The 14,613-nt window shown below is 44.3% G+C and overlaps 1 protein-coding gene across 2 annotated transcripts in view; it reads right to left on the bottom strand.

Annotated features, from left to right (window-relative positions):
- LOC113010566 (uncharacterized) overlaps positions 1-14,613 on the bottom strand; it is a 44,254-nt gene that overhangs the window by 12,972 nt on the left and 16,669 nt on the right. Inside the window, exons 34-65 of one of the 2 annotated variants that reach the window (XM_026149678.1) lie at positions 13,858-13,995; positions 13,550-13,666; positions 13,358-13,450; positions 13,002-13,216; positions 12,671-12,864; positions 12,328-12,582; positions 12,003-12,232; positions 11,688-11,852; positions 10,630-10,707; positions 8,243-8,611; positions 7,541-7,894; positions 7,054-7,389; positions 6,848-6,979; positions 6,609-6,761; positions 6,196-6,312; positions 5,928-6,101; positions 5,603-5,807; positions 5,127-5,281; positions 4,923-5,035; positions 4,735-4,816; positions 4,418-4,555; positions 3,891-4,053; positions 3,634-3,749; positions 3,272-3,418; positions 2,659-2,772; positions 2,364-2,480; positions 2,117-2,275; positions 1,686-1,847; positions 1,069-1,231; positions 793-980; positions 613-705; positions 264-468 (exon numbers count right to left, since the gene is read on the bottom strand). In XM_026149678.1, the coding sequence (XP_026005463.1) occupies positions 264-468; positions 613-705; positions 793-980; positions 1,069-1,231; positions 1,686-1,847; positions 2,117-2,275; positions 2,364-2,480; positions 2,659-2,772; positions 3,272-3,418; positions 3,634-3,749; positions 3,891-4,053; positions 4,418-4,555; positions 4,735-4,816; positions 4,923-5,035; positions 5,127-5,281; positions 5,603-5,807; positions 5,928-6,101; positions 6,196-6,312; positions 6,609-6,761; positions 6,848-6,979; positions 7,054-7,389; positions 7,541-7,894; positions 8,243-8,611; positions 10,630-10,707; positions 11,688-11,852; positions 12,003-12,232; positions 12,328-12,582; positions 12,671-12,864; positions 13,002-13,216; positions 13,358-13,450; positions 13,550-13,666; positions 13,858-13,995 (5,440 nt within the window). The remainder of the gene's footprint in view (positions 1-263; positions 469-612; positions 706-792; positions 981-1,068; positions 1,232-1,685; positions 1,848-2,116; positions 2,276-2,363; positions 2,481-2,658; positions 2,773-3,271; positions 3,419-3,633; positions 3,750-3,890; positions 4,054-4,417; positions 4,556-4,734; positions 4,817-4,922; positions 5,036-5,126; positions 5,282-5,602; positions 5,808-5,927; positions 6,102-6,195; positions 6,313-6,608; positions 6,762-6,847; positions 6,980-7,053; positions 7,390-7,540; positions 7,895-8,242; positions 8,612-10,629; positions 10,708-11,687; positions 11,853-12,002; positions 12,233-12,327; positions 12,583-12,670; positions 12,865-13,001; positions 13,217-13,357; positions 13,451-13,549; positions 13,667-13,857; positions 13,996-14,613) is intronic. The other variant, XM_026149680.1, reaches the window with a different exon arrangement.

The following is a 14,613-nucleotide window of genomic DNA, read 5'->3' as shown; positions in this document are numbered from 1 at the left end:
CATTGATGAAGAGAAATTTTCTAAATAATGCCTTGAGAGACAGAAGAGATGCTTTTCATGCTTCCTTCCGGTAAATAAGTTAAGGGAGAGAAGATTAGTTTATGTTTGGAGTTCCTTAAGGAAATTCAATTGGTGACGGCACAGCAATCGCTCAAAAACTAAAGGCCATCTCTTTATGCACCAGAACTAAATTAATCATGAACACACAACTGGAATGCATCATTCCTGAAGCTCTGGTTAGCTTTCTGTCTTTCCGCACTCACTCCTAAGTTCCTGCTGACCCAGCAGCGAGGCGTGCTGCAGCAGATTCAGAAAGCGTGGCAGGCTGTCGGTCAAGAAGTGACGCAGCGGGCTCCTCTGCCACAGAGCCAGCACGCCTTTTTCTTTCTTCCCCAGCAGAGCCTCTGCTTGCTGTGAAACATGGAGAGGCAGAGCGCTCAACTCCTGCAGCAGCTGACTGTCTCTGGACTGGAGTGGTGGGGGATTAACAGAAACAGCACAGCAGTTAAATCCAAGAAAGCTCCTGTTATTACATTAAGAATTCCAGTGTGTGTGTGTGTGTGTGTGTGTGTGTGTGTGTGTGTGTGTGTGTGTGTGTGTGTGTGTGGTTACCTGTCTTCTAAAGTCTACGAGGAGACGCTGCAAAGCCCTGATTCTCTCCGTAAGTTTAATCTGTATCTGAGAGCTCAAATAGTCCGCCCGTTGCTGTGAACCGAATGAAAACAACCAATTTTTAAAAAGGCCATTCACATGAAAGCAAACACTGGGATGTGTTCATGCCATTAGCGACACCTCTGCTGCAGTCAGACTCTCCAAACAGCCACTTGCTCTCAGCATTAGCGTCTGATTGGCTGTTCCCAGAAACACTCTGCCCAGAGTTTCGGATGTGCCACTGCCGCTTCTTTTCTGCACATCTAGCGTCAAACTGTGGTTTACACCCACACATACCGCTACAGTGAGATCCTCACTGAGGCCTAGACCTGCACAGCCAGAGACAATTTCATTTTATTTGATTTCATTTTGATATATTTTGGCATTAATGCATGGCTAAGGTTCTTCTGCATTTACCATTCATATGACCGGCTGTAGTCTGCAGGCATCGTCCCTCGACTGTACCGTTCAGCCAGATCTTCTCTCTGCCGTCCAGTCTGGCCTGTACCTGGAGACCTGACCCCTTGATTTGAGACAGGGCACTTCCCCTCACTTCCACACTACAATTACCCATCCTAGACTGTAAAGCGTGAAACAAATGTAGGCATGTTTAGAATTAGTAGGACCCCGACTTACAAAAAGAAGGCTAGTCGAATATCTCACTATGTTTCGATCATTTCCTGGAATCCCTGTTAGGAACCAGCAGTGACTGCAGGAAGTGATTCCAAACTCCACAGAAGAAACACGTTTCTTTTTTTGTACAAATTTAGCAGTCGTAATACAAAATTTTGCTTAGTGAAATCGGTATGCGTGTGTGTAGCAACTTGCCCTTTCTTGCCTTCTCAAAGAAATATGCACAAAAGCCCATTTCTCACAATATTAAATATCAAGAGTGGGCTGTAAAGGTCCTGCAGGTGAATCGTGTCATGTATTCAGCAACAATTTTACAAAAGTATTTTTAATTTCCAACTTTGTTGAAATTAACAATACTTGAACTATTTTAAATTTCCCACCAAGTCCTTGTAGTTGTTTACCTCAGAGAACAGAGACATGTTGGTCCCGTGAAGAGTGGAGGAGTTGGTAAGGGCGAGGGTGAAGCTGCAGTGGTACGGTCGCCCTGTCACTGCCAGCTGGGACTGAGTGTAAAGCAGCTCCTCGCCTGAGTTCACTCTGTGGGATCCTGACCACGACAGAGTCTGAGAGGCAAAGAGATAATTAACAAGAGCTCAAGAAAGGAGATGAGGAAAGTGAAAAACTCTGCAGGTCATTCAAGGGAAACAAAGAATATATATAGTGCTCAACACAAAACTGTTTGACCCGACGAGACCAAAGACGGCCAGTTTAACACAAGAAGTGATGAGGTGCGGCAGTATCGCCGCATCAAGTCTTATTCTTAACAATTTATAATGTCTCCAAATATGAAGAGGAAAGAAAGAAAGCAGTGAGAACTGATGTGTGGACTCACAGGCTGTAGAGGACAGAGGCCCAGCAGCACAATGTGCTCTAAGCGGTCCCTGAGGTTGGTTTGAACTTTGACCAGTAGTGTGTGTGAGGGACAGGGAGCTGGAGAGACTCTGTCCAGGCCAACGTTAACCTGAAGGCTGTGCATTCCCCGGTGAGCTTTCTGGAAACATCAAGAAAACATAAACAGATGTTCTTATTGATCTTTTATCATATAAGGTCAACGTCTTTCAGCGCATAAAACTGACTACCTGGTACTTTATGCCTTGCTTCAGGCTCCTGCTGTCCCATCTTAATTCTGCATTTTGGAAAAATGAGTTCCCCTCATGTGCCATTGAGACACATCCTTTTACAGATGACACGGCCATCTGTGCACGTACACACACACACACACACACACACACACACACACACACACACACACACACACACACACACACACACACACACACACACACATTAAGTAAGTTGATGCTGCACAAACTTCCTGACTATTCTGCACACATGACTGGTGACTCATGAGAGGTTTGCGGAGTATTTACCAACCTGTTGGGCTGTAAACAGAGCGCATGCCTGCCCCCTGCTGGAGTTGGTTTGCCACTGTTTGTTCAGGCTGAGAGAAACGTTGACAGGGACCACACCGTCCCATGACAAATGGGCCTGTATACAGATAACCCCCCCCCCACACACACAAACATTATACCCCTATCATTGTTAGTTTTTATACATTTATTGGCATTTATTAGTACTTTAGGTAAAAATCTTTTATCTGTAGTCTGAAGGGGTAACTGCAATTCTGTCTATGTGTTTATCCGTCATTTTATTGACCTCTGATTCTCTTCCACAGTTTGTTTTCTGTCCCGTCTTTCTCCCCTCACTCCTAACTGGTCGCAGCAGTTTGCTGCCCCTCCTTCACCCTGGTTCTACTGGAGGTTTTTGTTAAAAAGGAGTTTTTTCTTCCCACTGTTGCCAATTATTTGCTCATAGGGGGTTGTATGATGGGGGTTTCGCTCTATTATTGTGGGGTCTTTACCTTAAACTATAAAGCACCTTGAGGTGACTGTTTATGTTATTCAGCGCTATCTAAATAAAAATAAATTGAATTGAAATCAATATCGCAGACGAAATATAAGACAACTGTGTGAAGCTCCGGTTGTACCTGGTGGCTGCTGCGTCGGTCTCTGCGTGAGCTTTGCGTCAGTGTGTGCAGCGACAGGTGTCTGAGCGCAGAGGTGAATGGATGTTTCAGCTCCAGTTTGGTTGTATTTATGTCCTCCGAGCGACTCCACGAGCTCAGAACTCTGACCTTTAGACGACCCCATAATGCAGAAAAGAAATCCAGTTTATTAATGCCTGAATGATCTGTGTTTTACTGTCATAACCATATACATTTCATACACATTTCCATTTGGTTATGTTACAGTTTTAGAGTTTAAAGAGGAAGGAAAGCTAATAGCAGAGAGAAATCAACGTTGTTTTAATTTCGTTTTTCGCGTAATGACACAGCTTGTACAGTCTGACCTGCTCCAGTTGTCCATGCCTCATCCAGTCCAGCAAAACACTATCCAGTCCTGCATTTAGCGAACGCTCCAGCTTCACATCCAAATTAGTCAAACGGGGGATGCAGGTGATCTGAACTAACATCAGGGACGAGAGAAAGACTCAGCATCTTAAGTTAGCTTCATGATTTATCTTTTACTTTTTCCCCTTTAAGTTCTAACGTGGCCTTTGCAGATAAAACAACGAAGATCAAGCATTGCTGAAAAACTAAATGTTACCCCTGATTGTCTGGTTTCCCATCTCCAGTGCTGGTGGAGCAGAGTACAGACCAGACAAGCTGAACTCCTGGCTTCCCCACACAGCAGCTTGCTGAACTTGGTAGCTCCATTTCCGAGCCTCGTACACTGTCCTCACTGCAGCAGTCCTGGGGAGTGGCTTCAACTACACAACAAATCATATTTAGGATGTGGAACATTCATGTTCCACATGAGGGTTCATGTTGAGGGTGTGGACTGAAACAACATTCAGATTTTGACCCAGAAAGTCAATTTTTTCATTAGTTTTATTTTTTAATGGTTCCCAAAATCAGGCGAAATGCATCCACTGATAACGTAGAGGCCATTGCATTATTATTTTTATTATTATTGTCTATAAACAATAGGACGCAAATATATGATAACCCTCTAGCACAACCATCCATCACTGCCAGTGAAAAGTGTCTGTAACCAGTGACTTGATAAAACTCTTAAGTAAACTTGTGCATACACTGTATTCCTAGTGAAGAGGCATTTAAGCTCAGAAATACCTGTGGGTACGAGTTTTTGACCTCTAGAAGTTGCCTGTATCCGCTCTCTATCGCTGCCAGCTCTCCAACAGCCCACAGCTTCCTCCTGCCTGACATCACCTCCACCAATCCCACCACAGTGGACTGAGAGTGGTTCAACTGGAGGCGGAAAGAGAGAAGAAGGTGCTGCATCAAAAGGATAGCCAAACAAAAGCAGTGCATTTGTAATTTGACAGAGGATTTGGACAGTGATGCACAGATTGTGTTTTGCAGAGTGTGTGTCTATTTGAGCTCCAGTTAAATGCAAAAGGAGCTCCTCTGAGAACTGAAAAACTCGCCTGCGTTCGGACATTGATCTGAGAAGGCAGGTAGACCAGCATTGTGGGGATATTCTGGACCACCTTCACCATCAGGTCCTTGCTAAACAAAAGGACATCTATCACTTTCAGTGTGTGCACAATGTGCACAAAGACAACTTACAATAATTTTTTTTAATTAGTGAGTGACTGATGTGTATTAACAGTACCTATGAGGGACATGGTGTCCCTGGACAATGAGTGCAAGTGAGGTGCTGAGTTCAGGGTTTACAGCCATGGAGCACCTCAGCTGTGACTCAGTAAGTCTTCCCCAGGCCTCCACCTGCAACAACATTCAGCGATAACAATATGAGAGTAGACTGCGAGCACAGAAGAACGAAGATGTTGGGATTAAAGGTGCGTGCTGACCTTACCTGAAAAGCAGGAGTGGCTTGTCCCTGTACTGTCTGTTTCAGTGTGATTCTGGCCTCCTTAGTTCCTCCATGTGCGCCCCAACCACCAACATCCCCCACCGCTCTGACCCTCCAATCCTGGCTTCGAATGTCTAATAAGGCGCTCCTCAGAGGACCTGCGGAGGATATCAGAGCATCACTGCCTCAGGGTTGAGTCCTCACACCTTCATGAGAATAACATTTAGCCAAAGCATCTTTTTGCTCCTGCAGGAGAGGAGGTACGGCCATAAAACAATTTATGAAGTAAAAGATTGACATCTGCTGGTCACTGTGCAGTATTGCACTTCATGGATAGGATTTAAGACAAAAGCGGTCAGCAGCCAAACGGGGAAAATACGAAGCAAGAAGTGCATGAAATTATGAAACTGGGATGAAGATTAAAATAAAATAGATGACTAAAGTAAAAGAACAACGTTAAACCCGACTTTTTGTCTGACCTTTGAACTGAGCAGTGAGGACGGCGTCCAGATGGCATTGAGTTCTTGTTTGATTGAAAGCTGGAGGAGAGTAGGAGAGGAGAACAGACAAATGTCCATTGGTGCCACTGAAATTCAAGCCAGATGTGAGCAGCTTGTGTCCCTCCACAGTGAGCTGAGCCCTGGACCGATGCTGAGAGAAGGTTCCTTGGATGGAGCAAAGACCCTAGCAGAGAAGAAAGTAAAAGAAGAAAGCAACTTGTTTTTGTCATTCATCTCATGAATTAATAGGATGTTCTGATTCTGGTTAACATTGTGTCTGTATGTAGAACCATTAGGTAGGTACCTCTATATTAGATGGCAGGCCTCTGTCGTGTAGCCATGACCAGCTGTGCCACATGGTTCCTCTTATTTCTTTGGTCATGGGAACATTTTTCATCTTAAGCCTCAGTCCTGCCAGCTGACCACCAAACTGGGACTGTAAGCTCATGCCTTTCCCCTCAGCAGAACCAAACTCCACCTGGACACAGTCACCATCCAGGGTTTAGTGCACGCTCATCTCGGTTAAATCAGGTGCCGTGATATACGGTCATGTATCCTTTTTAGTCTCCTACCTGGATGCTGTTGTTGACGGAGACTCCCAGCTTCTTCAGACAATTCACTGTGTGTCTAAAATGACTGTTTACTCTCACTGTGTCAGACGTCTTTGCCACAGACACAGCATGACTTACCTGCAGAGAATTCAGAATGTGAACAGCAACACTTTTTATAAAAATTCAAAGAAATACCACATTTTAATTCATCATTTGTCTTCCACTAACACCTGAGCACCACACACAGATAAACATCTGAGCTCTCTGATTTTCTTTAATCTGTTGTTTTTGTCTCCATATATATGTTTTATATTATTTATGTTTCGAGTAAAGGTATATTAATCTATATGTTGGGTCTTTGGCAGCTTTGAGCCACTATGGCTGTCCTTGATTTCACCTGAATAACAGTTTTTGTGCGTTCATTCTGGACTCACCATTTGATTTCCTGCACTGCTGTTGAATGTGTAAAAGTGTGAACCATTCCTGTGACTCCCAGAATTCATTGTCACTGCAGCGTTTAGCGGGAGACCCAGCTTCTTCAACAGGGGCACAGAGTGGTTTAGATTAAGAGTCGCTTCATTTTCGTCCTTCAACATAAGAAAAAGTAATTAGACATCTTTATGTCCCATGAACTTTCTGAGACTTCCTGAATTTCTATGACATATTCCCACACCTTGGTTTTATTGATCAACACTAAAGTTTGCAACCTGGCGTTGTCGATCGCCATTGAGAGCTGGGATTCAGCAGATGTTGAGGACACAACCAGGGACCCAGAGGCCTGCATCCTGTCTGGACTGCCTAACTCCTATAAAAAACAAACAGGAAGTAATTAAAGATCTGATGAGTAATACTTTTCTATGTGCATCATTAAGTATGTACCTGAATCATTGTACAGTTGTTGTGATACATCAGCGACCCCTGCAGGCCCAGCTGGGACATCACAGCTCCACTGGCTGTGACGGCACACTCCTCCATCTGAACGAGGGCTTCGGCGTCAAATCGTAGTTTTCCTGACCTGGTGCTTAGTCTCAGTCTGCTGTTTCTAGGCACATCTCTGAGAGCAGGAAGGTCATGGCTGAGTTCACCATCCACACTGAGCTCTGGCCAGGCCCTTGCATTAAGCCTCAGAAAACCCCTTCTGCCCTCCATATCAGTGCCCAGCATGAGTGTCCAGATACCCCGAGGATCCTGCTGTACTGACCCATTTATATTAGCCTTTAATGAATAAAAAATCATTGTGAGCAACAGTCAAACTCCTTTTTTCTCTAATATGTCTTTGACTGTATTGATAGAAAAATCAAAAACAAGCAATTCATGCAGCTTTCAAAATCCAAAAATGATTTATTAATCATTCAAAAGATCCAACCTGTAACAGAGGGCACATAGACTCCAGAGCCAGTAGCCACTCTGTTCGTCCTCTGGTTTCCACAACTTGAGTGGCTCTAATGTGACACGTCCCAACTTTGATGAAGAGACTTCCAGGCTGTTCAGGGCCTTCAGGAGCACTAGCATCCATAGAAATGATCTGTGGTAGACCCTGACCACTCAGCCAGAGAAAGGAGTGAGTAAGGGCCCCAGAGAGGTTTGGACTCCTGCAGGACTGGCTCATGTCTAGAGAGAGGTTCTGATTATCCGCCTTCACAGAGGCGGACAGAGTCAGCTGGCAAGGAATAACCTTGAGGAAGCCCCGCAGAGCCAGGGACACAGGGAGTTTCATTCCCTAAGGCACAAACACAGGTGGAGCATAATCATTACTTCTGAGAGACGAATACCCTTCAAAATGTTTTTATAGCTTTACAAGCTTGTAGCTGTATCAGTGGAGTTGTTCTGCTCTGCTGCTATGACAAGCTCGCGTTTGATCTTCTAATGGGCTGGAAACTGTATTTCAATGGAGACTACATTAACATAAACATGAGTGAGTTACAGAGGAAATTCCAGTTCTTCTAACTGTGATGAAAGAAACATGTATGTATGTATCACCACAAGGTGACAGCGAGATTCAACAACTTCAACATATTGGTTTAGGTTTCCACGAGCTGTATTAAACACAACTGACAGATTTACTCACCTGCAGAGGACAGAAGCTGCTCACATTAACAGTGTAAGAAGTCTGCTCAGTCTCTGTCTGTGAAGCCTTGACTTTCCCTACGTTACCCCTAAAGAAACAACGTCCGACCTCCAGGCCGACCTCCACACCAGGCAGAAGGGCAGTTGAGACGTTTAGGTATAGCTCTCCGTGGGTAGGAAATTGCAGCTTCTTTATTGGCTCAATTGAGTGCTGTACAGATGCCCGGAGACTAAGCTGAGGATCACAAGTTAGAGACAGGTTTAGACTGCCTTTCTGTGCTCCTTCAGCCTGCAGGACAGTGCTGAGATCTGTGGAACAGCCAGACTGAGTGATGGAGACGTTGAATGAGGTCTGTGGAGGCAGGAGAGCCTACAGAGGAGGGAATAAAAGATTACATTTATAGAAATCCTTCAGTTCAAATATTTAATAACAAAAAAATGTGAATTATACAAGGAGGTGTATGCAAAGTCCTATAATCTCAGTCCAACAATGTAGCCTAAATATATTCAAATGGACACAGAACTGAGAAGAGCAAATACTTTGCTGCATCAAAGTTTTGATTAGGTGGTTTAATATTTCAGCTAAAAGGCAGATATCTGCTGGATTTCATTAGCCCAGTGTAAGTACAGCAAGCCTCTCAGAGTTTAATTGAAGGGTGGACGTCATATCTAGAGGATTAGACCACGGGTGTCAAACATAAGACGGAGGGGCCAGAATCGGCCTGGCAAATACTCCAATCCCGCCACACTGGACAGCTTTGGAAAATGTGAAGGAAGGCAGATATTCAGACTTTTAACTGTGTTTTTATAAGTTTTACATCCGTATCATTGCTGATAAGGCCTTCCCAGTGGCTATTCATGACACACCAAATGTAATTAAGTAATGATTACAAAATTAAATGACAGAAAAGTCTTTTTTTTAATTTACTATATTCTATAGGAATTTCAGTTTTTTTAAATGGATACACAGGATATACTGCTCTATGATTGTACCCATGGATACACCTTTTCTCTAATTTTACATTTTATTTTTCAGTTGATGGTAGCATTAGAGGAAAGGTTAAATTGATCAAATCAAAAATAGATCCCAAGAGGACTATAAATATCTGCAACATATTTTATGGGGGTAGATTTAACTTTCACAGCTAAAGCTTTATGTTGCCCTGTGAGTGACCAGTCCTTAGAAAGTTACCATTCATTGAAGCCACTGAGCTTTTTTATTCATTGTTGGTGTTTTCAATGCAGCTCACACTGCAGTGGAAAACAAAGAGTCATCTCCAAAGTGAAGATGTTTCTTTTGCTTTCCTTCAGGTGGGAAACAAGTTTCCTTCAACTGCTCCTTGTTTCCTCTCTAACCTTTAGTAAGACACATCGCTCTCGGGCAAAAAGCATCCACCCTCTCCTCCTGCTCGTTCCCCCTCTGTGTTGACTGGTCAGGAGAAGCATGGAGCACACGTCACTTTCCACCTCAAACTGGGCTTGCCTTGCTGAGGTCGCCATGCTAACAGTGAGCTCCTGTGGTACACGAGCAGTAGCTAGCAGGTTTTGCTGAAGTACAGCTCTGAAAGAGGTGAAGGGCTCCCAGGCAGCAGTGATCCTCATCTGTGCAGAGCGGGTGTTGACAGAGATTCGAGCGCTTCCAGCAAGGGAGGTATCAAGAAGCTCACCTGAGCCATGACAGTCCAATCTGTTTGGGATGATTGTTCCAAGGTAGGCCCATTGGTGCTGGAGTCTCCAACCCAGCTCAGCTTTATGGTTCTTTAGGGATACAGACAAGAGGCCTTGGAGGAAGTCATGCTGGTTTTGAAGGCTCAGAGATCCTCTGAGTCCATCTTTTCCTCCCTGTGCATGCACAGTTAAAGAGGCTTTATGCGATCTACCCCCCTCTATGCTTTTAACCTGCCTCCAGACCAGCCGCCCCACCCCCGTACATCGAAGGGACACGACTAGACTGGATCTCAGAGAGTCCCATACTACACGAACATCTCCCAAGATGTGGCACCACCTTTCTAGGCTCATCCGTCCTGTCACTCTAGCCTTTTGAGTAGCACTGTGGGTTCCATACTCAAGAAGCCCGTGCCAGCAATACTGCCCAGGTCTCTCCAACCTCAGTCCCACATTCAAATCTGCTCTCCACAGACTGACCACTATCCCCATCCCCAGGACCCACCTCTCAGGGCCAGGCCGGAGGAGGAACCTAACACCAGATGTGGTGGGAACCCCCAAATATGTAAGTAAGAGCACAGAAGAATGAGTGAGGTTAGCTCTGAGCTCCTTTCGGCCACTGGAACTGTAACAGGCTTTAGCATGAGCACTAAGCCTTAAGTGAGCAAGCGAGAGGCCATAGCAGAGCCTGTTGTGTGGTCTATAGGAGCGAAAGGCTCGTACCTCCACCGGGCTGTCTGCCACATTTCCATAGCAGTGAGCGGAGAGCCTGTCTGTGGTGACGTCCCCTGTGCAGTTCATCTGTGAAAACAAAACCCCCGTTGGCAAAGTTTGTTTTTTGTTTCAAGGAGGAGATGGAAGAGGAATCACTGAACTTTAGACCAGCCACATAAAAATATTGCAGTGCCATAACATAATAATCTGAGCCCTTGTTATGGAACACATATGTTTAGTGTTGAACAGCATTTCTGTGTTTTTTAAGACACTAATGATCACTGAGTGCTCTTAGTTGTAACAGAATAAACTTTTGCCTTGTATACAACAATATTTGCCATTTGATTAAAAAAAAAATCACTCTTTGTTTTTGAGAGTGAGGCTAGAAAATCCTTCAATCTTTCATCCTTCCACACATAAAGATACATCTAGCATCTGCGCAGCTCAGCACAAGGGCTACAGACAGCCAGTCTGGCTCTTTCCTGTGGAAACAAAAACTGTCTGCTGGCACGTCAAAGATTTGTTTTACTGTACCTTTTTTCATTCATGGAACAAATAAGAACTAATGGGTTCAAAAGCTTCTGGAGAAGTGCTGTTGTCACACAGCGAGCGGAGGTGCAGCGTTTAGCGGGAGATTTGCATGTCGGGTTAATCGGTGAGTCTAAACTTGGCTTAGCTGTGACTGTCTCTCTCTTTATAGTAACCTGTAATGGCCCGGTGACCCATCAGGCATGTGCTCCACCCCAACACCTTCATTACTCTAACACGGACAAGCTGTTAAGAAAATGGACAGATAGCTGGTCCTGTTTATCTTAGGGAACTAACAATGTAAGTGAAGATCACAGATCCATATCTGTGTCCTTTTTGCATTTATCCATTTTGAGATTAATTTAAATGATTGTATCTGTAATCTTTCTCTGAATATAGATTCATAGATCATCGACCTTTTGGATGCTCACATATTTAAAGATCATGGGTAGGTACAAAGAAGTAATCACAGTTTTCCTTTTACAGTGATAGCCCGATTCTGTGAGTGTACATGTGTAAACGGTGTTAAATAAATATACCTGTAAGGAAGTGGGTACGAGTCCTTGGAGCAGCATCATCTGTTGCCATAGAGACACTACCAAAATAGGTGTTGTATTTATTGATCCAACTTTTAAAAGGATGTCAGCAACTCTCACATCTTCCATGTAAAGGACCAAGCCTGTGTCCAGTCCTTCTGTTTCTGACTAAGAGAGAGAAAAATAAATATAAGAATAAAGGAAAGCAGCCTACAGCTATACACCGTATATCCTGAGAAAGAGAACTTATTAATGCAATTGCTTCCCGACTACTTTATGCTCTTGGCAAGAATTAAAAAATAAAGGACAGTCCTGCACCTGGTAATGCGCTTTAGCCTCAAAGGAGGGTGTCAGGCCTCTTTTAAGCAGGGCTTCGACTTGGTGCTGCAGCCTAGAGGAGAATACCCACTGGGGGTTGGTGTGGTCTGTCCTGCCTCCATGAAACTCCGCTCTAAGACGTTCAAGTCCAACCTGCAGCTCTCCCAGGACTGATAATCCATCACCTTCCTGGGCCCATTTAGCCTCAAGACTACTGTTAGGAGGTACACCTGTACTCAGAAGACAAGGGAAACTCACAGACAGGGACATATATACATGTGTAGAAAGTGCTGCGTATGTATTCTTTGGCTATTGCAATGATCACCTGTGGCTCTCAGCACATGGAAAGAGTGAGAAAGTCGTGTGTAGACCTCTCCTGTGCCTTGATTCCCCTGCTGATGGCTTGCATTCACACACAAATGCTCCTCCCCGGACCAAACACACAGCCAGTCGTGGGTCCTGTGGGACCTCTTTTCCATCATCCCTTCTTCATCGTCTCCTTCCAAAGCTGCTCCGGGATCTCGCTGGTGTCGCAGCTCCACGCTGTACACTGTCTCCATCAATCTAACTCTCAGCTGTCCTGCAACAACACGCATGCATTACACGTCATTTGTGACGCTTTACAGGCAAAGGCAAGTTTAAAGTAAAGGACACAAGTTATAGTCTACCTTCGATTAAACTGTCAGACTGCCCCAATGCTCCATCCAACCCGAGGACTGGAGGCAAGAAATCTAGGCTGGTCACCGTGTGCCTCAAGTCCCCTGTCACAGCCATCTGGATCCCCTGTGAGTGTTTTAAAGACCCCTTGAGCTGGGCCAGCAGAGCCTGCATTCCCTGTGTGAAGGAGCCACGTAGAAAGACACTGGAGGAGACAGGAGGAAGATGATCATGGAAAAGAGGTCAAAGGTCCATAAGAGAAAGCAGGTTTTTTTTCGAGTTAGTTACTGTGTGACTGAGGACTAGACTAAAGGCTTTTTTAAAATAACATAACAGACAAACCTGTCTGAGGACACGTTCCCTGCTATGTTTACATGTAGATCCGTGGCTGTAGGTAGCAGGCTCTGGGATAAGTTCAGCCTCAGCCCTACAGCTCTGTCTCCCGTCTGCATGTAGTGGGACATGTCCGCATTCAGCTTCAGCTTGTCCTTCCCGTCAGCCCTCACATGCACCGAGCTGCTCCCTTTGCCAGTCACCATGGACATGTCTGCAGACGCCTTCATATTGACAGGTCAAACAGTACATCGACTGAACTAATACCCCAAAATGAAAATGTTTCACATAACCTGAATTTTTTGCAAGATCTTAACATGTGTATTTTTAGAACGCTAAAGGAAAAATAATGCAAATCAGCCCACCTCCAATGTTTTGGGAATCTTTGATTTGAAGGGATGACGAAGAGATGAATACAGACCAACTCTGCCTGATGTTCCATTCAGCTGCACAGAAAGCTGACAGGAATTTCAAAAACAAACACGAAAGCCTTAGAAACCAGAAATTAATTAAAAAATGTCGGCTCATCAAATGCACAAGGTGTTTGCTTTACTCACCTGGCACTCTTGCCGCTCTATTCTTAGTTTCCCTTTGGCCTGGTAATCAAAGTCATTGTTGCTTTTTGGGGTCCAAAGTACATCTCCCTCTATTAAAGCAGAGGAGGGGAGCTGCAGCTGTAAAAGCAATAACAGATTAACCGGTCATAACTTTGGCCTCGTTACTGTAAACCACACCGTTCACTGTCAGCAGCAGACGTACATCATTTACTGCACTGCTGACTGCGGTCACCATCCAGTGAATCATGCACATAAACGCGGCTCTTTAACCTAAACACTTTTCTGAGGATAGAGCGAAGCCCGCTTACCTGGAGCTGATGGAAAAAGTTGCCTTTAACTTTTATTGCTTGGTGAGTTGAATGCGTAGGGTTCAGCTGAAGCTGCCCTGAGAAAGTCAGTCTCTCCTTGCTTCCAACTCGTAACCTCCCTTGTATATTTCTCTGGTTCTGAAGAAGAGTGCACAAAACCGAAACAACATCTAATACGTCAATGTTGCCAGTATGTTCCACTATTATCCATCTACACTATTCTTGGCACAATTGCCAAACTTATATATTTCAGGCACTTGTGTTTCAAAAGATACTGGATAAAGTTAAAAAATACCAAATACAATCAGTTCAGTTCAGTTTATTCATACAGCGCCAAATCACAATAACAGTTACCTCAAGGTGTTTTATATTGTGAGGTAAACACTACAGTATTAGAAAGAAAACCCCAACAATAAGATGACTCCTTATGACCAAGCATATGGGGAGAGAGTGGGAAGGAAAAACTCCCTTTTAACAGTAAGAAACCTCAGGGAGGGGCAGCTGAGGGTGAGGGGGGAAAAAGAGTGCTGAGAGAGCGAGAACAACACATACATCATTGAAGAGACCCAGAGATTAATAGTAACTAATAATTAAACGTAAAGAGGGATTTAAAAACATAGTGAGTGAAAAAAGAAATGCTCAATAGTCTCAGACTGCAGCACAACAAATCAAGGATTCAGAGGCAGATCAAAAAGGAACCTTTTAAGCCTAATCTTAAAAGCAGAGACAGCGTCTGTGTCACGAATCCAAACTGAG

This window comes from Astatotilapia calliptera, chromosome 18 (assembly GCF_900246225.1).
Source record: "Astatotilapia calliptera chromosome 18, fAstCal1.2, whole genome shotgun sequence".
Lineage (NCBI taxonomy): Eukaryota > Metazoa > Chordata > Actinopteri > Cichliformes > Cichlidae > Astatotilapia > Astatotilapia calliptera.
Note: the sequence above shows the minus strand (reverse complement) of the source record. Positions and strands in the feature narration are given on the sequence as shown.